The following is a 27,043-nucleotide window of genomic DNA, read 5'->3' on the forward strand; positions in this document are numbered from 1 at the left end:
AATGTTACATAGTATTCCATTTGTCTCTATTTTACCACAACACCTCAATGGTTCATTTCCCTCATTGCTTACATAGTCTATCTCAATGCTTTTGCATACATTGGTATAATTCAACAAGAGAACATTTTATGGTCATACTCAACCACTCCTATGTCAAGGGAAGTAGTTGAGGAAGGAAAAGGATAACAAAGTACTCATTGCCATCACATTGATTGGGATAGAGTCAACTTTGGAAGGCTCACAAGTGCAAACCAGCATGAAAGCCTTTCCATTCAAACGCTTAGTGAAACAAATGTGAGGATAAGCTCTCTTGTATGAGAACGCTCTCAGAGGCATATGCCAAGGGGATTGACCAATGGCAAAGGAGAGGGACGCACCAAAGTGGAACAAGGGGGGGAGGAGGAGTGTGGAGAGTTTGAAGGGAGGGAGGAAAGGTGGGTGGGGATAGGTGGAGGGCATGTGAGGTCAAAGGGGCCAGAGGTTGACTCTTGGGAAGCCTAATAAAAATAAGCTTGCAATTCTTATGTGACGTAGAGGGCCTTTCTTTTCTTTTGTGCTCATTGGCTGCCAATCTGCAATGGCAAACCCAGCAACAACAACAAAAACACCCATCCACCAACCACCTTGCTCCCTTCCTTCCTATACACACATATATATAGATATATAGCTTCAACCCATGTGAGAATTGTAGCCTTAACCAAGTGAAAATTGTACCATTGCCTTATCACAGGAGCCCAAAACCTTCTTCCTTCCTTTCATTCATCCATCTTTTAACCCTCTAGTGAGCTTTTCCCTCCGTCTATCCGTCTATAGACTGACACCTGGCCTCACCTCATTACTCCTATCCCTTCAATTTCAGAGTGCTTCCCCTTGACTGCCCAAAACTTCTTCAATTTCAGAGTGCTCTCCCCTGACTGCCCAATACGTCTTGCAAGCTCCTTACAGGAGCCAGGACTGTGCACCCACCTTGCCCTTTCTTCTTCTTCTTCTTCTTCCTCTTTCAGTCGAAGCGCAAAGTTTTCTTCCTTACCCGTTGCCCTGTGTGTCATATTCACATCCCCACTGCCCATTCCCAGCCCCAAAGTTAGAAGTTTCTTTCACTGGGTGGCCTGGTTATTTAGGGACCCAAATGACTCTGTTAAATTTCTGTTAACACCGGCAGCCCTCTCATCTCCCTTCTGGGCTCTCAACTGCACAGGTTTTGAGCCCCTTTCACTGTGTGTGTGTGTGACTTGGGTTGCTGTACTTGGGCTTTGTTGGGTGCTGCTCCGAAACAAGCATTTTTGCTGATTTTGAGGCTTTGGGGTTCGTCTTCTTCGTCCTCCCCAGTTTCCTGCACCATCCTGCTTCGTGGGCAATTGTTTGCACTTCGTAGCTCTTCCCTGTTCAGCTCCAGCTGAGCTAATTCGCTCCCATCTCCGCCTTGGCCATGTTTACTTTCCAGTGGCTTGCAGCTTCTCCCTACTGGCCGCACTTCGATCCTGCGTAGCTCGTCTTTCTGCCCTGTCTCCTCTCGACTAATGGTGGACACCTGCTGATTCGCTCTGTGATCTCCAATCAGCTGTACACTGGTTACTGAAAACGCGGTAGTAGAAATGAAAATGGAATAAGAATGAGAATACCAGGTCTGGGCGCAACTGTGCTCGTGGGGAGACAAATTTTGACAGTGAGGATGATCGCGGGTTACACGACTTTGCCAATCTGTCGGTCAGGCAGCGGCTCGGAGCCCGGATATCAGCCGATCGTGCTCCAGCTTACTAGATAAAATCACGGACGTACTTCGTCGGGTCGAACCGAAAAGCATCCCTTAGCCTTGCAAGTGAGCTTCCATTTGGTTTGTCGTCAGCCAAGCTTAAGATCAAGCGTTATCAGAATCAGCAACTTATTTCAAGGGTCCCTCTTCTATAGTTCGAAAAGGATGGGGGCAATCTGCTCGCGGCGATCCAATCTGAGCACCTCTCCAGTTTTGCGGTCTAAGGACGAGCACACGCACCAACATCAAAACACCAACCGAATGGGAAGCCAATCACCATTGAACACGATAGGTGGCCAGCCAGGACTATTTAAGATGCTTCCTAATGTGCCCTCTGGAAGGATGAACCGAGGGTCGGAAGATCTAGAGGATTTCAGTTTTGAAAGTCAAGAATGTATGGAAAGGGATGACAAAGGAGATAGGAAAAGGCTTGCCAGGGTACTCTCTGATAAAGCCAGGACTGCGAGATCGAGGACAACAATTGTGGCTAGAAAAGGAGCTGCAAAGGTGATTTGCAACTCTCCATTGGTTTCATTTGCTTATTTTGCAACCATGAATTTGATCGACACCATTAATTTGAACTAAGAAGTGGGAGCATGCGCATTCTGAAACCATCCATTTCGAGAACGAAGCAGTGCGGAGAAGGCAGCGAAAGGGCTATATAACAGCTTAATTACGAGACATTAGATGTGATGGCAATCTTTGTCCCTCAATGAGAGTCGATCAAGTGTAACTGTTTTGTACTCTAGCTACTTGCACAACAGGCTTGATGCATTCCAGCCACCTGCTGATTCAATCTTGCCTTAGACCATTGCGTTTGGTCAACCTCATAGCTACATGTGAAAACGATGTTTAACGTTTGCTTCTTTGTTTTGATCTTTTCAGATGTTAAACATGTTATACATTTATGTTTGACGTTGTTACTTGTTAATATAAACTTTTGACGTTGTTAAACGATGTTATACATTTGCTACTTGTTTTGATCTTTTCAGATGTTAAACGTGTTATACATTTATGTATTTATATTACAAATCTTGGGAATTAATTTGATCTTATTTGATATACGAGATTTGAACATGCCTTTGACTTGCATAGTATGATTCTTTGTGGTTGGAACGTGCATCGCCTGCTCATGTGTCTATATGGGTCCTTTGGGAGGAGGTCGGCTTAAATGGTCTACACTTGCGACCTATGTTAGTCTGTTGGTGTACAAGCTATTTTAATAATGCTCATGACCACCCAGCTGCCAGCAATTGCTTTCCCTCAGCTTTTTCATCAGTGGTTCTTGCCTTCGTCATGCTGAGTTTCCTCTGTACCTCGTGCTTTTTTGACGAAGGCTAAGGTCAAGGGATGTAAAACCTGGCAGGTAGCACATGGAAGTTCAGTATGAGCTTTGTAGATGGGCTTGCAACGTCACCATCAGTCACATTCTTCTACAAATTAAAGTGCATTATTGACTTCTGATTCAAGAACCTTCCGCTCGGCCATTGTTGTGTGTCCAGCTCTTAATATTATCGTGCCTGCTGCATGATCATACCTGCTTATACTTGACTTGCTTTAGCTCCCTAAAGCCATATGTAGACTAAATGAATCCTCAAATAGCTGAAGCACTTGGTGAGACCATCTAGGAAGAGACAAAGAAAGCCTATCAACACAAGCTCGCCTCTCCCCGGGTATAGAGGAGAGTAGGTCATGTTGGTGAATTAACATGGTGACTTAACCTGGGTGCTGGCTAAATATGGGATAGAGTGCCAAATCATACAGAGCTGAAATCACATGTGAGGGAAGAAGAGAGAGGGAGCAGCACAAACAGAGGCAAAGGCAGTGATGGAACAGAGCATAATGGCTTCCTGAAATTTTTGCAGTGCCCTTCCAGTGCAAGCTCTTTCTGAACGAACGAGACCCCAAAAATACTCTAGTTTCTGGGGAATAACCCTTTGATGAGGGTCTGTAGGGTCCACTAAATGTTGTGCTGGGGGCGGGACCCAACAGCTAGCTAGTGCATCACCTTTAGACCATCTTTATCATCTTCCCCTACATCCCCCTTCATCTTTTGACCATCTTTATCATCTTCCTTCAAAGTGGCCCTCCCCCCAACCCTCCTCTTCCTTGTAGTACAATTTTTGATACAGCTTGTGGGGAAAAAGCACCTTCTTCTACATGGCATGATGAATGACCACTTTCTCTCCTTGCTTTACAATTGTGCTATTACCCAACTGGCTGCCAAGGTGGGTATGCTGCATCCTGCCTGCTGTGGCAGCCATTCTGTGTCAACTGCAGCTGTAAATCACTGCCACATGTAGTCAATGCTGGCGTTGAGCTTGCCTGCCTTGGGACTTCTATGCAGAATATGTGAAGCAGCTTTGTGGCTGTCCTTGCTGAAGATGGCGGGAAATAGTGGAAGGAGTGAGGACAGTATGAGCCCTATGATATCTTACTTCTATAAATGAAAATTTGAGCTGATATGCGTGGTAGATTTAGAGTCACATCCCGATTTGCCGTATAATGTGTCCTCTAGACAATACCGATATTGTGCCTATATGTGCAATTTACGTGTATCGAGGACCCTCTATGAAATTGCTTAAGAATAAAGTCAATTGAAAAACTGAAAACGAGCAATGCGAACAATGTAACCACCACTACTCTCCCTCTTAAGTAAATGTCCCATGAAGCAGGAAAAATTGTCATACCTTTGGGGCTTTGTGACAATATCTGTAACCTGCTCACAAGTGATAGTAAATTGAGAACTAGTTGGTTTGGCTGACCCTCCAAGTGGAAAAACAAATCCACACGTTGACCTTCTATCATCTATACTGCGTAATCAATCTGCAGATATCTCAAACTCTTTTGGCACCTTGCTTGTGAACTTTCTTGAGCTTTTCAAAGTACTGGCTTAGAACACCGATTGCTAGTGTGTGTGATCAAGATTCGGATGAGCTGTCTGTATTCTATAGCATTTGCCTCTATTGAGGAAACATATTGAGAAAGTTTAACATTCCTGATGCCAATTGATGTCTTACTTGAGAAATGAGCTGTTAGTTGGATCTCTCTAATTGTCAGAGTAGCTCATTCACATAAGGAATGAATGACAAGTATATCAGAATCTATAAAGATGTATCTGTTGATGATGCTAAAAAGTTATGCCTCATTCTGCTGTGAAATTTGACTGGAAAATTTACCCCCTTCCCTACTTTTCAGCTCCATTTCAAGTTTGTAGCAATAATTGGATGCTTAATCAGTTGTCTAGATAGTTTGTTTGTCTGCTAATTTTAGCTATTCAATTTGCTGCTAGGATAATTGGTTGATTGAGTCCTAATTCTTTACAGAATAGAAGGACCCATGTGGTGAATTTTTTTAGGTTTAGTGTTTCAAGGGGTCACTCTTTAAAAAAAAAACAGAGTTCCTGAATAGAACTCTGGTGGTTAATGGTAGCTCTCACACATTACAAATGTATTTGCCTGTCCATAATTTGTCAACAGGTCAATGAGATGGGATTGATTCTTGGGAGAGCTGGTACTGCTGGTTTGGGGAAAGCAGTAGAAGCACTGGATACTTTGGGGAGCAGCATGACAAATCTCAACTTGGGGAGTGGTTTTGCATCTGGAGCTGCACCGAGAGGGAACAAGATTGGGATTCTGGCCTTTGAGGTGGCTAACACAATTGTGAAGGGTTTCAATTTAAAGCAGTCACTGTCAGATGAGAGCATGAAAATATTGAAAGAGGAGGTCCTGCGGTCTGAGGGAGTCCAACGCTTGGTCTCTACAGATATGGCGGAATTGCTTAGAATTGCTGCGGCCGATAAAAGGTTCGAGTTAATTGACTTTGGGAGCCTGAGCGTGCAAAGCTCTAAGCTTCTATTGTTATTTTAATTTTTAAGTGAATGCATTGGAGGTTATCCGGAATGTATAAAGATGTTGTAAATCGTTTTCTAGCTCCTATATGGAGGAAAGAGGGTAACGATATCAAGATTTCTATCAGTCAGGTTTAGACTCTTTGTTGCATGTAGTTTCTATTTTGAGCCTCCGATCTGGTCATACTCAATTCTTGTAGACCAGAGCAAGAAAGCTGGAATTCCGTTGGATTTTTTGTATGTTCTTTTTCTAACGATCCTTACTCTGACATGTCCAATGTCTAGACAAGTCTGTTTCTGATGCAAATGTAGAGTTTTCCAAATGTAGCCTCTTTGAAATTTAAATGGGGATTTAATGGGTTTTGTTACTATTTGTAGTGTTTGTGTTGACTGAAAATCTGCTACATCTGCGGCACAAAAAAGGTGCCGCTAAAAGTATAGTTCTTCATGTATTGTGCATATTGTTAACCTTACGCAGTCCTTTCCCCCTGCCCCACGAAGGAAGAAACAAGACAGGGAACCTCAACACCATCCCTGTGTACAAGTGCCAAGAAAGTCTTCCATTCAGCAAAGACAAAAAAAGAGAGAGTCTGAGAGAAAATGGACAAAGTCTTTTTATAATGAGGGTATCAATGTCCCACGTCTGTCCAGCTTAAAGTCATCTTGGAGGATAATGCAGCACCATCCCAGTGCATTTGGTCCATAGCTCCACAGCCTTGCTTTACCTGCCGGATTTTCAAATGATCGGAGCTGTTATCAGCCTGCACTCCCACCCACATACCCTCTCTGGCTTTGACCCGTGGTTGGAGGGAGACTGTCTTACTGTTAGAAGGCTGGTGTTGTCTGGCAACCCTTGGCAACCAATGAGCTTTGCCTTTGGACCGACAATCTCTAGCCAGCTGCCCTCTCTTCCCTCATTTCTAGCACTTGCTCTGCTTTTTCTTATGTACTGTCGAAAGTGCTTCACCTCCACCTGGAGTGCCACGTGGAGTGACGTTGAGCTTTCCTTGGGAGACTAGAACTGAGTCGTCCACAAGGAAAAGGGAGCTTAGATCATCAAAGTCTAGCTGACTTGTGGCGTCCTGGCGCCTCAACGCTCAGGCAACCATGTTGTAATCTGGAGGAAGCTTAGTGACTATGAGTGCCGCCAGCTGACTTGTGGTGAGGGCAGCACCCATGGCCTGCAACTGATCATGGAGAACCTTTGCCTGCATCAAGAAGGATTGCATGTCGCCGAATCCCTTGCATAGAGATCCTCTAGCTTAGACCATACCTCAGATGCACTATCCAGGGCGGAGAAACCTCCTTTGTGATTGTCCTGACCAAGGTTGAATGTTCCTTTGAGTCCCGATCCTCCCAATCCTTGTCCTCCTCCTGAAAATCATCCTTCCCTCAGTTGATAGAGTCCTTGGGACGTTCAAGCTTCCGTTTGTAGCCCTGAACAAGCTCCCACAAGCCCTTATGGATGAACCATATCTTCATGTTGAGCTTCCAATGGGCATCATTCGTGCGGTTGAGCTTATCCTCCTTACTTGAACATGGGGTTCCCATGAAGCTATTCAAATTCCTTGTACTCCTGCTGATGCTGGCACAAACAGTCCACAAAGCGGAGAGAGATGGAAAATGGGATGGAATTGTGAAGAAAACTGCCCTTCTGACGTCTTCAACAAGAACCTCCTTCGCTGTCCACGACTCCAACAAGCTGCTGCAAGCAGCCGCCGATTTCCTCTACCCCCAAACTAGTGGCTGACCCTGCTGGCTTTCCGTGGGCAGACTGCCCCGAACTACAGCTGCAAGTTGCTGTGGGCAATCAGCTCTGAACTGCTGTCTCAGAGTGTACCAAACAGCTCCAAACAGCCGCTGAGATGCACTGTTACAGATTGCCCTCAAACAGGCCTTGGGCAAGCTTCTAGGAACTGCTGCCTTAGTGCACCTTTGAGCAGGCTGCTCCTGCTGCCTCTGCTACAGCAAATCATCTGGATCATACTGGGCCACCTCAAGGACTGGTGGCCGACCCTATGTGCTGTCCACTGTGCGGGCAGACTGCACCTAAACAGTCGCCTTCAGGGGCTGCCTTACATCGCCTTTAGGTCGCAGCTCCAGAGCGACAGAAGCAGCCCGTGATCATTCTCCTAGACGTGTCCTCTACGTGGCAATGCCCTCTAAAAGTGCACTGCGATCTCTCTTGGTCGAGGGGGAATAGTTGGAAAGGTCACCTCCCCATCTGTAAGCCCCCATATGAGGAGAGCATGGGGGAGGTAGACCAGGGGATATTGGGGCTGTCACATGGGCAGCACACAGAAAGGGCAGAGGCTGCCACATGGGCAGCACACAGTCTGCCATGTGGGCAGCTGTCAAAGCAGGAATCCATGGGCCTGCAAAAGAGGCGCACAGGTGGCGGCATAGGCAGGCTGGAAGCGCCTGCGTGGCGGGCTGTCTGGCAGAAGAGATGGTGCAGAAGGGCGGGGCAGACCAGCAGATTAGGTTGGCCACATGGAGGCCAGGTGGAGCAGCAAATGGGGCTGCTAGTGGGCAGTGGCATGCCTTATATAGGGCTGGGCCCTTGCCTTAATTGGAGGGCCAAAGGCCCTAGAAGTTTGGGTCAAAGGGCCCCGGTTTTAGAGCCCTTAAAGGGCTGGACCAGCAGCAGACTGGTTGGCCAGTCTGGTCGGCCAGTATGAAGCTGACTGGTCGGTTTTTATGACAGGCCCCTGGGCCTATAGAAGGAGGGGCTCCAGCCCTCATAAATCATTCTCTGGAGCAGCCCTCTGACAGCAGACAGGAGCAGCAAGAAGGCAAGCCTCGGGCCTATCCACAAGAGGTGAAGGTGACCCTGAAGGAGCTGCAGACTGAGCTTGAGTGGCAGCCCACCTAGGCTGGTTTCCAGACAGCAAGGTGGAGAGGATCGTTCTGGATGGAAAGTCTACAGACACTCGAGGTGGAGCACTCAGGCTCGAGTCTAGAGATAGCCAGCAGATAGGAGAAGTACCTTGTGGTAAGATCAGAGGACCACACCGTTGGTGGGACTCTGGATCTCTCTCTTTTGTATTGTGTCCATAGCTTTGGACGGAAATATATTATTTTGGTGGTTTCTCTATTTGGCTGGTTCATTGTCTATTGATGAGTCTGCACATCTATTTTATGCACATAAGTTAAGAAGTTTGTGATTCCACACCCCACATCACACTGTGTGAGCTCCTGGGCATTACTATTAGTCTTCCGCTGTGCGTACCCTTTGTTGGGTCATTTCTGACATGGTATCAGAGCCCAAGTAGGAGGTTCACAGGTGTGGGAGCCTAAAGGCGGGGACCTTGCTAAAGGATGACCCTGATTCAAAAGCTCTTGGGAATCGACTTCCACGACTGGAGGACAGTGCCCTTGCGAGAAGGAGGGTGACTCAGGTTCAGTCAGGTGCGTTCAGAGTTCTGGTCTACTGAAAATTGAGTTTGGTTGACTTTGCTGTGTGTTATAAACAGCAGAGAAATGGGCTTGCAAAAGAGGTGCATAGGTGGCGGCATAGGCAGGCTGGAAGCGCTTGTGTGGCGGGCTGTCTGGTAGAAGAGATGGCGCAGAAGGGCGGGGCAGACCAGCAGATTAGGTTGGCCACATGGAGGCCAGGTGGAGCAGCAAATGGGGCTGCTAGTGGGGGTGGGACTCTGGATCTCTCTCTTTTGTATTGTGTCCATAGCTTTGGACGGAAATATATTATTTTGGTGGTTTCTCTATCTGGCTGGTTCGTTGTCTATTGATGAGTCTGCACATCTATTTTATGCACATAAGTTAAGAAGTTTGTGATTCCACACCCCACATCACAATGTGTGAGTTCCTGGGCATTACTATCAGTCTTCCGCTGTGCGTACCCTCTGTTGGGTCATTTCTAATAGGAATGATACCATGGGAGGGTGTTCCACGTGCAGAGTCCTGAAGAGAGAGAAAAGAAAGAAAGAAAGATGTATTAACGTCTAACAGGAGGCCTCATGGGTCTATATGGGACAAAGTGCATAAAAAGAAGACTCATACAAGCCTGAACAGGCTGGAGCACAGGGCGCGCTAGGGCCCTTGCTGAGTACTAATCTATGCTCAGAGAGAGAGAGAGAGAGAGAGAGAGAGAGAGACGTCCACGAGAGGCCTCATGGGCCTATGGGATAACATGCGAAATCAAGAAGACTTACAACATCTGGATAAACCAGAGAGTCGAGGAGTGCACATGGCATCTCACATCAGTTTAAGACTGAGGGTCTTTGGGTTTAGATTTGAAATCTCTAATTAGTGCCAATCCGTCTTGGTAGACTGCCCATTTTCCAGATTTGCATGCATCTTTCTCTTTGGTAAGTTCGATATTCTGTGGTTTGAGCTGAGTTGGAGTAAGCTCCTCAGATATCCATACCCGTGTACCCTTCAGCTTGTTTGTCTCGCTGAGAATCTTTACTCTTCCTGCCCTCTCATTGAAATAAACTTGTGGCTGTTGTCCCTTTTTTGGAGATACAACTAGTGTCATTTGCATCCCATTCAACTTGTGCTATCTCTTTCTCGAGGCATATGATTCTGTCTTCTTCATTATATCCTTCATCATCTTCAAAGCAGCCCACCGTAAATCTCCATTAAACCATTTTTTATACCATGGTATTGCAACGCAAAAGTGCATGTATCTAGATCCAAACTCCCACTAAACAAACAATGCAAGAAGGGTTAGTCGACATTTTCCTTTAAAGGATCAATGTTTGTATTATATTTGTTTGGGCTTCACATAAATAATCAAAAAAGGAATCAAGGTCAAGGTCCTTGGTGAGGGTGACATGGCACAAGACTAGGTGGATCTAAGGCTAAGGGGTCTAAATGCATTAAATGTGCCAAGGGGCAAATGATTTCAATGATATCCCAAGAGAGGGGTGAATGATGCATTTAGGAGATACCCCCTAATGTAGACATGTGGCATACTAGATCCATCTAGCGAATTTTGGGGCTTGGTGGAATTGGCAAGCTTGAGCCTTCACGTTGTTGACTATTCTGTAGTTTTGCTACCACCGAGGTTGGCTGGGAGGAAAAATTCGAGTGCTTGCCCCGTGATTGATTGTTAAACTGATGATGTGAAGCGAGTTAAAGAGAGTGATCGTAATATTTTGGTATCAGAGCCAAGTGATTGGAAAAGGGGGATTACAGATGACGGATCACGAGAGGTCTTGGGCTGGCTGGGCGTATGCTTAAGCTCACGGGCTGAGGAGTAGATAATGGTACGGGAGCTATTGGGCGAGCTGCTGGTCATCACATAGGCGTGGACGCAGGCTGGTCGATTGGCGGTGTGTACGGATTGTGCAGGTCTTGGCTTATATGCTGTTGTACAACCTTAGCACGGGCTGCTGACAAACTGCGATATGGTCCATGTACGGGTGTTTGCACGGGTGTATGACTGGCATATCATACGCGTGAGTATGGGCTGCTAAAGGGCCAAGGCCTCTAGACGACGGGCAGCCGTACGTGGTTGTACGGTAATTGTACGTGAATGTACAGGAGGTTGGTTGTGAGACGTTGTGGGTCAATTGCTCTGCAAAGTTCGGGCGTTACGACATTATAAATGGCTTGCTAGTCGTGGGCTCGGCTATTGGGCCTGGTAGCCCGTAGAGCTAGGCCTTCAACCCAATAGTCTTTCATAAAGAATGGAATCCTATTTAAATTGGGCAAAGTTTGTGTACTAGAGAACGATGACATTCGGTGCCAAATATTATTTGAATGTCATGATGTCCCTAGTGCCAGACATCCAGGTGTACAAAAAGCTTGGATTTGGTCAAGACACATATGCAAGGTGTGTTTTGGTGTATGGGACACTAGGGCATACTGAACAAGGACTAGGCTTAAGTGATGGGCCTGACCTTCAGCTCTGGTGGTTCCAAGGTACCCTGACCTTTGGTTAGGGGTGAGTACAACGCTTGCAACTCTACGTTGTTTTATCATCAGATATTCACTAGAGGTGTTTAGTTAGAGGCCATGAGGGCACTACAGAAGGATAAGGCCATGTTTCGTCTCAACTGCTCCCTAACTGCAGTTAGTGCAGGGTCTCGTAGCTGCAGAATTCAAGTGGATTATACGACTCCATATCTTGATGCAAACAGAGTGCGAGCCACATTGAACATGACATTCAACATGGTTGCATTAGGGTGCTACAATCTAGATTGGTCCTTGCATGCTTATTTCTGTGGTGCAGAGGTTAATGGGTGATGCAAAGTGGTAATTGGTTTTGTTTTAGGATTTCTTTTGTGCTCTCTAGCTCTTTTGCCTAAAGGTAAATGACACCATTGTCTGCTCATTAAAAACCATCATACTCTTGATACTGAAGTAACCAGGGAAAGTGAAGCCTTTGCAATGAGAATTTTCCAAGGTATTATATCCAATGGCCCAGAGAACATAAGAATTTCAGACTTCAATGCAGTTCTGCAAACAGTAGGCCTAAGCGATTTGATTTTTTTGGGGGTGTATGTGTACTTGTGCATGGCTGAACAAGAGACAAAGCTTGCATGTGCATTTTAGAATTACGATTGAGTCAGCAGTGGCTATGGCACAGTACCTGAAGTTCTTGAATACCGTGGCTTGATAAATATATTCTCTGATGTGCTTTTTAACATGGTAGCTTAAAGGGATTATGCTGTTCAGTGATTGAGGGTTGCTTTTCAGGAACGAGCTGAAGATTTTTTCAGGAGAGGTGGTTCGATTTGGCAATCATTGTCGGGATCCACAGTGGCACCAACTAGATCGGTTGTTTGAAAAGTGAGATTCTATACTCTCCAGATTGAAATAGAAACACTGATTTACTTTCCAATAGGGAACTAAATATAACTGACACCTTAAAGACCTTCAGACATTTGTCTCATAGTTAGGAACATCGTCTGCAATGAGGGTGGTTTGTTTCTTGTAGGATGGATATGGAGATTACTGCTTCGAGGCAAACAAAAGAGGAGGCGGAGGCAGAAATGCATAATCTGATGAGTCTAGCTCAGTATACAGCTGTATGCTCTTTCCTCCTTTTCTGATCATTCAAATTTTCAAAGCTAGTTTTGAATGGCAGTATGTAAACAGACCTGTTTGTTGGCCTGCCCTGTGAGGGTAGGCTTTAGTAGAGTGATCGTTTCCTTCTCAAAGGGAAAATTCGGTAATTTTGAGGTTTATTTTTTGTCTTTTTATGATTGGTGCAAGTTTCACTTGCTATTTTCATCCCTTAAATTTCTCCATCTTTTTCTCTACTCTCTCTGTGTCCCCCCCGCACCCCCCACCCCCCCCCTCTCTCTCTCTCTCTCTCTCTCTCAAACACACACTTTTTTTGTGTGTGGAATCTCTCTCTCTCTCTCTCTCTCTCTCTCTCTCTCTCTCTCTCTCTCTCTCTCACTCACACACACACACACACACACACACACACATATTTTTGGTGAAACCTTTGTATTTATATTAGAAAAGCTTTTTACAATGAGAATAGTCTACAAAATAGACTTTTCTCTCTCTCTCTCTCTCACACACACACACACACACACACACACACATACTTTTTTAGGTGGAAATCTCTCTCTCTCTCTCTCACACACACACACACACACACACACACACAGAGCTTTCCGCCCTCTTTTCCATGCTGCCCATCCAATTCACCTTCTTTTTCCCTATTTTGGATCTTGGGCAGGCCTTATGAATGATTTTCATCATTTATATTATTTCCCTCATTGCATGATGAAATAAGCAAAAAAGGAGGTTTGCTAAAGCATCCGGATTTTGGTCTATGATAAACAAGAATAAAAGTGCAGTATGTGTCTAATTGGCACAATCTTGACCCTGATGGAAATTGCACAGCTAGAGCTCTAATGTTTCTGCTCGTTTATCCATCTGTTTAGTTTCTGCAAATGATTTGTCTAGCAATGAAATTTGATAGTCCTTGAAAAAAAGCCTTGATCCTTAGTTTTCTCTTCCAGCTCCCATCCGCTTTTCTGATCAGAATAAATGTCCTCTCTGCTTGATCTTGGGCAGCTAGCTCGCTTTCCATGACCTTCCCATTCTAGAGTTGGATGCTTCAATTGTTGCATCCATAGATTTTGTAGTATGATGTTCCGAAGGATCATAGTCAAATCTTTTGTAGATCTTGCCAGTGGATCTATTAATTCCTTGGGCTGTGGTAAGACATTTGCGACCATAGTCAAATCTTTTGTAGATCTTGCTGGTGGATCTATTAGTTCCTTGGGCTGGGGTAAGACATTTGCAGCTATGTTGGTGAGAGTGATATGATGACTACTTACAACCATTGAACACTAGGGAAAAGCCTCACGTCTTATCCTAAACCCAAAAACGGTGCTCTGATACTGCCATGCATCAAATCTACGGCTGTTATGCTTATGTTGATACGTTAACGTTCTAGTGGCAGTGGAAGGCTTGTAGATATCTGAAAGAGTTTGCATCAAACGTAAAAAAGATGCACGCAAAGGAGTCATGGGTGATTGCATCTGTATTTGTATAGATGGTCGTTGGTTAGGTGAATGTCTGAATGTGACGGCTGTGGGAGGTGGGATGGAGGTCACATTTGCTGGGTGGAGATCTTGTCTCAACTATGTGTTGGTTTGTAGCAAGAATATAGGTTGCACTTGCAGTAGAGATGATTGATCGTAATCGTTCGGTATTAGAGCTGGCTGAACTTTGGGAAGAAAGATTTGCTGATTGTGATGGCGTTCTTCTTTGTGCTATATGCATTTTGTAATTAAATCCATTGTGTCCGCCTGGAGCGAAAAGCATAAAGGGAGTCTTCAATAGAATGCATGATATATCATCTGAGCGTTTGTTGAGCTAGTGAATATGTCATTACAAGAGGCTGAGCAGAGGAGCGACGTGATACAGCGAATGGTTTCGTCAGCAGCATGCACATTGAATTGGTTGGTATTCTGTCTAGGAATTTACGTTGCGGCAAGTTTGTTTGTGGGAGGTTGCATTGTGGTAGGTGTGCAAATTACACATGCATTTCGTTGTGTGTATTTGTGATGATGGCATCAGAGGAGTGCTGAGGTTCTGTTGTTTTGCAATTTAATAGGCCTGATTGTTGGTTACTTTGGCTGAAGGACCATACTCGATTCTACATCTTTGAGTACTACGGGAGTGGCTGATATTTGTGATTCATGTATTTCGTTGTGTATGTTTTTGATGGTGGCATTATAGGAGTGTCGAGGTTTGTTCTTCTTCAGCCCAATAGGCCTGATTGTGTGCTCAGCGCTTTGATGAAGGATCATGCTCGATTCTACATCTTTGAGCACTACGGGAGGGGGCTTGTATTTGTGACAGGAAATAACATTAATTTGCTTACTGGGTTAAGAGACATGTGATCTATCAAAGCGTCATTTGTACATGTGGCATGCCGAGCAGTTACTGTCATCTACCTTGGTGTTTTAACAAATTTTGTGCATTTGTTAAAAGCTGTAATAAAGAGCCAAAGTGCAACTCATCCACACCTTAATGCAAAGGTCTTGGGGAGATGCAGAGAAATTGTGACTGCGATGCATCGTGATAGTTTTAAAGCTTGCTGTTGGGTACATATAAGAAGTGGGGCAAAAAGATTTGGAGGTGAACAGGGGGGTCGTCACAGATTTCATCAAGCAGTCTTCTACTTCCTTTTACTCTTAGTGTTGCATAGATTTGGAGTGTGATACACATGCTTTTATCTTCAAGGAAAAAAGAAACAAGGAGAAAAATAGAGAGCGAGATCATATACGTGGTTGGGAAAAAAGGGGAAAACGAAAGAAACAAACCAAAACCAAAACCAAAACAAAACAAATATTTAGTCTTGTAGGATTGGGAGTTTGGCTGATACAGGAGGTGTCATGCCTTGTGGCTTGTGGGATTCAGTCATTAAATGCAAGATTAGGAATTTTGGAGGATGCCTTGCAGCAGATTATGATACAGCAGTTACAGGCAAATTCCGGTATTCTGGAAAATTATGCATACAATGGTTGATGGGCGTTCTAGAGAAAATTAGGGAAAAAGGATTGGCTGAGTGGGAGTTTAGTATCCACACACGAGAAAACATAAAACCAAAATGGTCTAACATATTAAAGTATAGACCTGATAAATATGAAGACCAAATGAAAATAGGAACTCCAATGTTATAGTGGTTGGCTTCACAAATGGGACGAGGCTCTCACCATTTACGAAGTACATAATGACGTTATGAAAATCCACAAGGACACCCACATGTTCACTAAGGTACAGATAGATGGTACTTGGGAGAGCTTCAAGATGGAGCCCAGGAAGGATTTTCTATCTCCTGATAAACCATCAGGAGGGTGGGATGAGTACGTGCATCTCAGGATAAAGAATTTATCGGTAGCAGAGTATACCAATAAATTTTAAGAAATCGTGAACCATTGTCGTAAGTCAAAGATTATATTTTTGAGCTAACAGGAAAAACATGCAAATACACTGGATGATGCAATAGCAATTGCATTGAATTGTGAAGATGTGAGAATGAGAATCAGTTGGTTTGTGCGTCTTGGGGCTCAACGCGAGTATCATGTATTTGTGAAGAAGTTTCAAAAAAAGAGAAGCAATCAACCACCCAATACAGCAACCAAGATGTTAAACCTAGAACAAGCGGTAGATTCCAGCCAATACCACCATAGGGGTGAAAAGGAAGATTTCACCTATGGCAGCCTGAGCTTGGTCAAAGCTCTCTTTGACTCTTTGTCACATGCACCAGGGTCAAGCCCAGGTGGCAGTGATAACTGGCTGCCTGTTCAGCAGATCACAGCATAATTGGCAGGTTTTTGGGGCTCCCAAGGGCGGCACACAGTGTGGTAGGAGGGAAGAGGGGCACCCAGCATGGGCAGCTCCAAGGCCTTTCGGAAATGGTCCAAAAGGGTCTGGTTTTATAGGCAGCGGCCAGCAGCCTGGTCGGCCAAAACCGACCAGCCAGTCAGTTTTGCTGCCCCAAGGTTGGCTGGTTCCCAACCCTATATAAGAGGCCCTTGCCCCCCTTTTTCCTCACTCAGCCCTCGTCATTTGATTATCCAGCTCCCAACCTCCAGCAGCCCCTTTCAGCCATCCTATGGGCGAGGTTTGGGTGTCCATTTTCCACAGTATAGCTGCATCTCCCGCATGTCATAGTTAGGGGAGTGGTCTCAGCACAGTTTTGTATGCTGATTTGGCAACAATGTATGAATAAAGTAGTGTACTATAGTTAGGAAGATCTCTGGTGTCTCTCATGCTCATGCTTGAGTTCTCCTTCTACATTTCATCTATGTTTCCGCATAGCTAGTCCCCACATGCTACATTGATATCAGAGCAATATGGTTTCTTCTGATCTGAAGTAGGTTTGAGGGAGTCCTGGCAGCAAAGCTTAGTTGAGTGCTATGCAGATTCACTTTCAGCCATCCTATGGGCGAGATTTGGGTGTCCATTTTCTGCAGTATAGCTCCATCTCCCACATGTCATAGTTAGGGGAGTGGTCTCAGCACAGTTTTGTATGCTGATTTGGCAACAATGTATGAATAAAGCAGTGTACTATAGTTAGGAAGATCTCTCATGCTTGAGTTCTCCTTCTAACATTTCATCTATGTTTCCGCATAGCTAGTCCCCGCATGCTACATTGGTATTAGAGCAATATGGTTTCTTCTGATCTGAAGTAGGTTTGAGGGAGTCCTGGCAGCAAAGCTTAGTTGAGTGCTATGCAGATTCACTCTCAAAGAAAAGTTAACAACCGAGCCAATTCTCGTTGTTCTAGATCTACACAAGCAGTCCGATGTGGACTGTGATGCATGTGGGGAGTGTGTATGAGCTGCTCTTCATTAGGATGGTCGAGTCATAGCTTTTGAGAGTTGGAGGCTGCGTGACACAAAAAGATTCATGGGTGTGTATGGAAAAGAGATGCTGGCGGTCATTCATGCTTTAACCATTTGGAAGCATTATTTTTGTCCATGTTCCATTTCTAGATTGTCTATACTCCAGGAACCCGGAACATGGTAGCAGATGCATTATCTAGAAAGCCGTGTGTGAACAATGTTACCATAGCTCATCACAAGGGCCTCGAGGCCATGAAAGAACCTTACCTTTTTCAGAGAGATTATGAGGAATATTCAGTTGGGGCAATCATCTAGTCAGTTTTCAATGAAAGATAGTTTCCTCCTGAAGGATGATCACCTTTGTGTGACTAAAGATAGGAAAGCAAAAGTCTTGTAAGAATGTCATTGTCACGATTTGTGACGTATTCCTTTCTCTATTTCTAGACTTATGGATGGTTTGATGAATGGACACTTGTGGAAGGGTATGCCCTTTCGACGGGACAGTTCCTATGAGGCACAACCCTTGCCCTTTCGACGGGACACTTCCTATGAGGCACAACCCTCCACAAGAGATTCTATTGAAGAGACATTTCTATTGTAATGTACCCTCTCATCAAGGGTCACACCCTTCACAAGGGGTACACACCTCTTCATGCACACACCCTTTGGAGTACACACCTTTTCATGTGTGACTCTTCACTCTCTATATAAGAGAGGCCCAATTGTATGGATGACACATTACATCCACTCTACAGACATTCAAGCAATACCATTATTCCTTGTTCTCTGCTATTTCAGTCTCCTTTCTGTTCCTTAGCACATTTTTAAATATAGTAAATCTAGGATTTCTTACAGTGGTATAAGAGCAAAATTCGCTCCTGCCTGTAGGAAATGTCCCCCACCTTCTAGCACCGATCTGATACATCTTTTCCGCTAGAAGGATATCCGTGCACATTGTGCATGGAAGAGATGGAGAGGATGAGCGTAAAAATTTTTAGCGCCAACCTTGCCCAAAGTCATCTATGGCCTCTCCATCTCCCACACATCACGAGTTGATGTGAATGGACACGACAAAAATCGTGTCTTTTCAGGTGCTTGGGCTGTCCCAAAACCAAGGGACGCACCTTTTCCACCATCGGACACACCTTTTGATGAAGAGCCTCGACTCCTCATTCAAGGGACACACCCCATCGTGGACAAAAGGACACACCTATTCATGTAGGGACACCCCTTTTAAAAACAGGGACACACCCTTCATGAAAAGGTGCACCTATTCCAAGGGTCACACCCCTTCGAATAGGCACACCTTTTAGGCACCAAGCTCCTATAAAAGGGTACTAGAGGGGTTAAAATGGAAAACCCAGCCCAAACCTTAGGTTTACCCTAGCTACCCTAGGGTTAATTAAACCCCCCAATTAAATTTTGGGCAACTACCCAACCTTAGGCAGCCCCAACGAAAAGAGGCGAACCTCTTTGATGTTCCGTACAGATCTGCACCGTACGGATCTCCACGCAGCAGCAGCCGCCTCAGCCCGTACGGATCTGCATGCAGCCTACCTGCGCAGCCCTAGCCTCGCCATATCGCAGCCTACCTGCGCAGCCCTAGCCTCGCCATTTCGCTCAGCGCAGCCCCTTTTCGCTGCCTTGCCTGGCCTCGCCATTGCGCTGCCAGCCCATGCAGGGTCTGCCCGCCTTCAGCCTCGCCATCTTGCTGCCAGCCCGCGTAGATTTGCTGCACACCTTGGCCTCGCCATCTCGCTGCCAGCCCACGCATCCTGCTGCCACCTTCACGCACCATTCACGCTGCCAGCCGTGCCATTTCTGCTGCCTTGCCTGGCCTCGCCATTGCGCTGCCAGCCCACGCAGGGTCTGCCCGCCTTCAGCCTCGCCATCTCGCTGCCAGCCCGCGTAGATTTGCTGCACACCTTGGCCTCGCCATCTCGCTGCCAGCCCACGCATCCTGCTGCCACCTTCACGCACCATTCACGCTGCCAGCCGTGCCATTTCTGCTGCCAGCCCTCGTTTTTTTCGCTGCCAGGTTCTTTGCCCTTTGCAACCCCGCTGGTATTGCAGCCCTGTTCCTTTCCAGCCTGCAACGTAAGCTCAACACCAGCCAGCCCTTCGGTCGAAAAAGAACCTGCAAACAGATTTTCGCCATGACAGCAGCAGCCTGGTGTGCCAGCCCCTATTGCGATCCAGAATCAGGTACCTGCAGCCTGTTGCGCCATTGATAGCCTGCTCTCCTTGCCAGGTGGAGTCTTTCCATTCTGCTTTTAAGGATTCTCTGTCATTATCAAATTACAGCAAATGAAAGAATCTCCCTTAAAGCCTGGAAACCCCTGGTAATTCACCCGGCATTTCAAGGACACCTCAGGCATCATCTACCACACAATATCGTGTTCAGATTGCACAACCAGCCCATTTCGGAGCTTTTGCATCGTGGGTTTTCTGTGTCACGTGCCTTCCTAGTGATTTGGACCACATCCTATACCTACTGCGTGAGGCACCTCAGTTACATTACTTCCTCAGCACAGTACAGGTTGTGTTCCACGAGACACGAAGATACCCAGAACCCGATATTCCTCAAGAGTTTGCTGTCCATCTTTGGAGAGAATTTTACCCCTCACCTTCAGCATCTCCAGGGTACTCTCCACCTCCTTCAGCTCCCAGATATCCTCCTATACAGGTTGTACCTTCTCCAAGACAGTATTTACACTCTGAAGGCACTCCTTCTCCTGGATATCCTCCACTTCCGACAGCAGCTCCTTATCCCTTCTCAGATCCGTGGACTCTGCAACCTACTCCTATCCTCTCATGAGCAGTAACACCACTTCGGCATCACCAGTGTTACCTCAGACAGGACCTTCTTTACCAGATTTCCACGGGTGGTTCCATCCTGCCTCGCCTGCCTCCTCCAACATGAGCAACCTCAGGGAGCAGCCCGAATCCTCTTCCAGGAATGGTACAAACTAGAGCGCAAGTTCGCGCTTTTCTCACAGGGATCTCCGATATGTCGCAACGCTCGCGTGAAGCCTCTCCAGAGATCAAAGACTCAAGTCCAAAAAAGACCCTTGAAGTCAACGTACAAGGCGATTCACTACTGCAACTTCAAATATCCCAACTTCAGGACAGCATCTCCGACTTGGTCCAGAAAGTTCAACAACTTCAAGAGTCTCGCAGTACCACACATACAGAGGACGACGTGACTCAACCAGACGACTATGCGGATTCATTCCCACCAGAGGTAGAAAACACTGAACTACGTGCCCTCTACCGTTTACTTCAAGCTTCCAAAACTAAAAGACTTGACATCAAACTTTCGGAAGCCTACATTGGTCAACGCAATCGCCGAACAGTTGACCAATGGCTCGCAAAAATGCGCATGTATTTTGATATTGTTGACCTCAGTGAAGGCAAAAAGATCGCCTTGGCAGCCTCCCTCCTCAAGGATACAACTTTTCTATGGTGGCAAAGACGCTTAAAGGACGGAAAAAGTGTGTTAACATGGGAACATTTTGAACACGTGCTCCGTAAGCAGTTCATACCTGCCAATGCGGACTTCCAAGCACGTTCAAAACTCCGGCAGTTGGAGCAAACGGGCTCCCTGTCTTCCTACATCTCTCAGTTCACCACATTGGTGCTGGAGATTGATGGTTTAACTGAGGATGATCGCCTTCATGCTTTCGTCTCAGGCCTAAATCCCTCGTTACGCATTGATGTCCTTAAAGCAAACATCACCACCACAGCTGGCGCTATTGCTTACGCAGAGCGCATTACAGATTTCCAAAACACAGGGAAGCAGAGTGCTAATTGCACACAGAACTCTACTATGGCCAAAGGTGCTCGCCCTCAAGATAACACCAGGTTTCGAAAAACCTCCGGTAATCAAGGTCAGCGACAGTCTCAAGATCCCCAGAAGACTCAGAAATCATATGCTGGATTCCAACAGAAGCACTCCTTCAAGGATCGCGCCTCTTCTTCTTCACAAAGTCATTACCGACATCCCCAACAAAAAGGTGCGGCCACTGACAAGAAGAACAATTCCAGCACAAAAGGACTTTGTACCATCTGTACAGGCGACCATAGATGGTTCGATTGTCCCAAGCGACCAAAGCAAAATTCCAATATGGAACCTAGCACTTCCCAAAGAGAAGATGCTACCCCAGCTCAAGACAAGAAAGGCAAAGCTGTTCGAATAGCGAATACCATCCACCTGAGCCTTGCCCGCAACCCCGAACCTTCCCTGGCCACTCAAGTACTTTGTGTTCAAGGATCGATTCGTGGAACAACGGTCACTATCCTCATCGACAGTGGCTGCTCTCATAATTTCCTAGCTAGTTCTATGGTCAACAAACTTCGGTTGACCACCAGTCCTAGTCTCATGGACTATCAGATTGAACTCACAAATGGAACTACTTTCTTGTTCAACACCAGAATAAAAAACTTGTCTTTTTGCATCCAACATTATACGGACAAGTTGAACTTCGACATCATGCCTCTTTCTCGGTACGATGTCATACTCGGACAACAGTGGCTCTACGACTATGATCCATCAATCAGTTTTCGCAGCCATACTATCCAGTTTGTCCACCAGGGAAAACTTATTGAGCTAACTGGTTCTAGGGACTCTCCTTCAACCCCAGTCGCCTTTGCCCTACAAGTAAAGAAGTGGGTTCGTAAATGTCAAGTAAAGACTTCACTTCTGTTGGTTACGGCAGTAGAGGAGACACCAACAAAGGATCCTCCTGAATACCTCAACCAAATTTTTTTCCAGCCTTACCTGGATATTTTTCCACAGGAATTGCCAAAGCAGTTACCACCTCGACGACCAGTGGATCACCCAATCGAACTTATTCCCGGCAGTACTCCACCGTCGAAACCTCCTTATCAGGTTTCTTACACTCAAAATGAAGAAATCCAAAGACAGGTCACCGAACTACTCGACAAAGGTCACATTCGGCCCAGTCGCAGCCCTTTCGGATCTCCTGTACTACTTGTGGAAAAAAAGAATAAGTCAATGCGCCTCTGCATCGACTACCGAGCCCTTGACAAGCTCACTATCAAAAACAAGTATCCATTGCCTCGCATCGATGACCTCGTCGATCAACTTCTACATGCAACACAATTCTCAAAGATTGATCTTCGTTCAGGTTATCATCAAATTCGCATACGAGAAGGCGATGAGTACAAGACAGCTTTTCGAACAAAGTATGGACACTATGAATGTTTGGTCATGCCCTTTGGGTTAAACAATGCCCCGGCCACATTCATGACACTAATGAACGACATCTTCAGGCCTTTCCTCGATAAGTTCGTCATCGTTTACCTCGATGACATCCTCGTTTTCAGCAGATCCCTACAAGAGCACAAACAACATCTTCACCAAGTTTTTGAAGTTCTCCGCGCCAATTCTCTCTATATCAACATTGAGAAGAGTGAGCTCTTCAAAACCTAACTCGAATATTTGGGACATGTTATTTCAGCTCAAGGCATCTCTGTGGATCCGAAGAAGGTCGAGGTGATCCGAAACTGGCCTACTCCTAAGAATGTTCATGATGTCCGCTCTTTTCTCAGATTGGCAAACTTCTACCATACAAAGGTCTATCAGTTTTTCGAAATCGCAGCTCCTATGTCCGAATTATTGAAAAGCACAGCAGTTTTTCAATGGCTTCCCGAAACAGAGTATAGTTTCCAGCAACTCAAGCAAGCACTCACTACCACACCAGTTATGGCTATTGCTGACCCAAACCTTCCATTTGAGGTCATGAGCGACGCTTCCGACATCACTACAGGAGCAGTCTTGATGCAAGAAGGTAGAGTTATTGCTTTTGACAGCCATAAACATTTTGATATCCAAACCTGATACCCGGTTTATGATAAGGAGTTTCTTGCCGTTGTACATGCTTATCGCTCTTGGAAACATTATCTCATGGGAGCCGACTCTGTGGTCAAAACAGACCATCACTCTTTAAAGTATATCTTTACTCAGCCAGTCATGAACGCTCGACAAGCACGTTGGGTTGAGTTTCTGGCCAACTTTCACATGACCATTGAGTACATTCCAGGACTACGCAATGTAGTTGTAGATGCTCTCAGCAGGTTACCTCTAGCATCAGCTATGGTAATCTCTACGTTATCAGTGGATGTTCCGAATTCATTCAAAGGAAAGTATTTCAATGATAAAGACTTCGGCACAGCAGTACAGGTTCTTTCAAAAGATCAACCTTCGACTTCCGAACAAAAGATTTTCTTTTCCTATTCTTATACGGACGACCTTCTGTATTATCAAGATCGCGTCCTTGTACCACATGACAAGGATGTTCGACGTCTTTTGTTAAAAGAGCATCATGTAGTTCCTTATGCTGCCCATCCAGGCATCAACAAGACTTATCGGTTACTCAGTGCAACATACTACTGGCCTCAAATGAAAAGCGACGTCATCAAAATGGTTACATCTTGCTTATCTTGTCAACAAATGAAAGCAAGCCGACGACTTCCAACAGGACTTCTTCAGCCTCTTCCAGTTCCAACTGAAAGGTGGGAAAGTATTTCCATGGATTTCATTACAACACTACCACGATCCTACAGAGGTAACACTCAGATTATGGTAATTGTTGATCGATTGTCCAAAATGGCACACTTTGTTGCTTGCAAAAGCAGTGCATAGGCTCCGGACATAGCCAAACTCTTCATACAACACATCTTCTGACACCATGGATTGCCTAAGAATATCATATCCGACAGAGATCCTAAGTTTACCAGTCACTTTTGGATTTCACTGTTCGAATCTTTGGGTACAACTCTACTATTCAGTTCAGCCTACCACCCAGAATCAGATGGCCAGACTGAAAGAGTCAACCAAGTTCTGGAAGAAATGCTTCGACATTATATTCAGTCACGCCTAGCAGCTTGGGAAGAGTATCTACCACTCCTTGAGTTTGCTTATAATAACTCTTTCCATAGTGCCATCAGCATGACTCCATTCCAAGCAGCTTATGAACACACTCCGATTGTACCAACGAATTTTATACTTCAATATGGAGTGGCCCTAGCTGATCAACTGGTTCAAGAGATGCAAGACATTCTACTTCAAGTCAGGGATCATATGCGAAAAGCGCAAGAGCGGTATCAACGGTCTGCCAACAAACATAGACGTCACCTAGAATTTAACACTGGTGACATGGTGCTATTATTTGTAGCCCCACATCGCTATAAGACGGTTAAGTCTGTGTTTCCTAAGTTGCGACCAAGATACTATGGACCTTTCCGGATCGTCAAGAAAAATTCACCTTTAAGTTACAAATTGGAATTACCACCATCATGGGGTAAAATCCATCCGACATTTCATGTTTCTTGGCTAAAGACGTACATTCTAGGCGATGAAGCAGTTCCTCCTGCAGGTGATTATGTCCCAGAAATCGAAGACGATTATGTTCTCCTTATTCTTGAGCGTATTCTGGACCATCGACAGCGAGAGACTCGACATCGACTTATCACGGAATTCCTTGTTCTTTGGCGAGATCTGGACGACTCCGACGCTACTTGGCAATCTGATGAAGACTTACAGCAGTACCCTGGCATTTTACAGCAGTATTTTCAGAATTTACAGTGATATTTTCTACATCAGTTCATTATCTTCACCAGGGTCTTATTTTGAGTGGGAGGGGATGTCACGATCTGTGACATATTCCTTTCTTTATTTCTAGACTTATGGATGGTTTGATGAATGGACACTTGTGGAAGGGTATGCCCTTTCGACGGGACACTTCCTATGAGGCACAACCCTTGCCCTTTCGACGGGACACTTCCTATGAGGCACAACCTTCCACGAGATTCTATTGAAGAGACATTTCTATCGTAATGTACCCTCTCATCAAGGGTCACACCCTTCACAAGGGGTACACACCTCTTCATGCACACACCCTTTGGAGTACACACCTTGTGTGACTCTTCACTCTCTATATAAGAGAGGCCCAATTGTATGGATGACACATTACATCCACTCTACAGACATTCAAGCAATACCATTATTCCTTGTTCTTTGCTATTTCAGTCTCCTTTCTATTCCTTAGCACATTTTTAAATATAGTAAATCTAGGATTTCTTACAGTCATGCCCCTCCTTATGCAGGACATCGAGGTATTTCTTCTACTATAGAAGCCATTGAAAGATATTTCTTTTGGCCATGAATACAGAAGGATATATACAAATTTATGACGGAATGTCTCACGTGCCAAAAGGTGGAGTATGATCGGCACAAGACCCTAGGACTTCTCCTGTTGCCGCTGCTCATATCACATGGACTATGGGAGAGTATTGCTATGGACTTCATCTTCGACCTTCCTTGATCCAGAAACGGGAATGATGGGATATGGATCATAATTGACAAATTCGGACTCACTTCATTCGAGTAAGAAAAACCATTAAGGCAGACCACATGGTGGGATTGTTTCCAGCATAGGTCTTCAAGCACCACGGGATGTCTAAGTCGATTGCGAGCTTCGAGACCACATGACGACTAGCTTGTTTTGGCAAGCGTTGTTTGATAACATTGGTACGAAGTTTGATTTTTCATCTTCTTTTAACCCTCAGATGGACGGACAAAGTGAACATGCCAAGTCTATGGTATTAGATCTTCTAAAGTATTATGCGTCCGAATAGAAAGCCGAACGGGAAAGGTATCTTCCTCTCGTGGAATTTGCATTCAATAATACTAATCATAGCTCCACAAGAAAATCCATTTGATGGAAACGTAATTTTGCCACCTATTCTCAAATCAAAGGACAAGATATTTGCAGCTGATTTCTAGGTTTAGACAGCAATTGAAAGATCTCAACAGAAGCCAATGAAGGTTGCAGATGAGTATGAATCTCCAAGAAAGAGGCTGGGTGTTACTTAAATTTGAAAAAGCACGTCTCAGAAAGATGTAATGGAAGGTCGCATATTATGGCCTTTTCGAGTTATTGCGCCCATAAATGAAGGTCGCATATGGACTAGAGTTGCCCGAGACTTGGAAGATCCACAATGCTTTTCATGTGAGTCTTGCAAGAAGTAACAAGGACCAGAGCCCACAGAACAGTATAAGAAGAGCCACCAGAGGTGGAAGAGATGGAGGAGATCCTCCAACCAGAACAGATTGTATATCACACAGAAAAGAAAGCGCCTAGAGGTAAGGTCATCCACAGATACCTCGTCAAGTTTAAGACCTATTTGGCACTTGATGACAAGTGGGTAGATGAGGACTTCTTTTCAAAATATCCTCAAGTTTTGCAATTGTACGAAGAAGCTTTTCAGTTGATGGCAATTGATTAGAAGCCGAGGGGATGCCACCATTTGGTACTTCTCTCAAGAAATAAAGTATAATCTTTATTAGAATTGACTTTGGTCAAAGAATGTTGACTGGTTAACTAAGAATAAGTTTTATTGTTTTATATTGGTGAAAGGGAACTGTGGGGACGCCCACAAGGGACTAGGATTAGTCTAAGAACTAGGAATGCATGCATTTCGCTTACCTTTAATGGGTTAAGGTTTGGGGGTTTGTGTAGGACTTGGAAGAGTGCTAAAAGGCTCAAAAAGTTGGAGCAAGTGGCAAAAAGCAGGTCCCACAAGGCAAAAATCACTTGGGAGATGGCGTCATTAAAGAAGGAC

General features: G+C 45.2%; 1 protein-coding gene across 1 annotated transcript in view; it reads left to right on the forward strand.

The window, feature by feature from the left end:
* Positions 1–773: 773 nt before the first annotated feature.
* Positions 774–27,043, forward strand: part of LOC147889079 (protein PSK SIMULATOR 1-like) — a 64,015-nt gene continuing 37,745 nt past the window's right edge. Inside the window, exons 1-4 of the mRNA XM_087392222.1 lie at positions 774–2,260; positions 5,233–5,558; positions 12,270–12,362; positions 12,511–12,601. Coding sequence (XP_087248348.1) covers positions 1,919–2,260; positions 5,233–5,558; positions 12,270–12,362; positions 12,511–12,601 — 852 coding nt within the window. The 5' untranslated portion in view covers positions 774–1,918. The remainder of the gene's footprint in view (positions 2,261–5,232; positions 5,559–12,269; positions 12,363–12,510; positions 12,602–27,043) is intronic.

Source organism: Dipteris shenzhenensis, chromosome 21 (genome assembly GCF_047967505.1).
Source record: "Dipteris shenzhenensis isolate YYH24624 ecotype China chromosome 21, Dip_SZ_1.0, whole genome shotgun sequence".
Classification (NCBI taxonomy): domain Eukaryota; kingdom Viridiplantae; phylum Streptophyta; class Polypodiopsida; order Gleicheniales; family Dipteridaceae; genus Dipteris; species Dipteris shenzhenensis.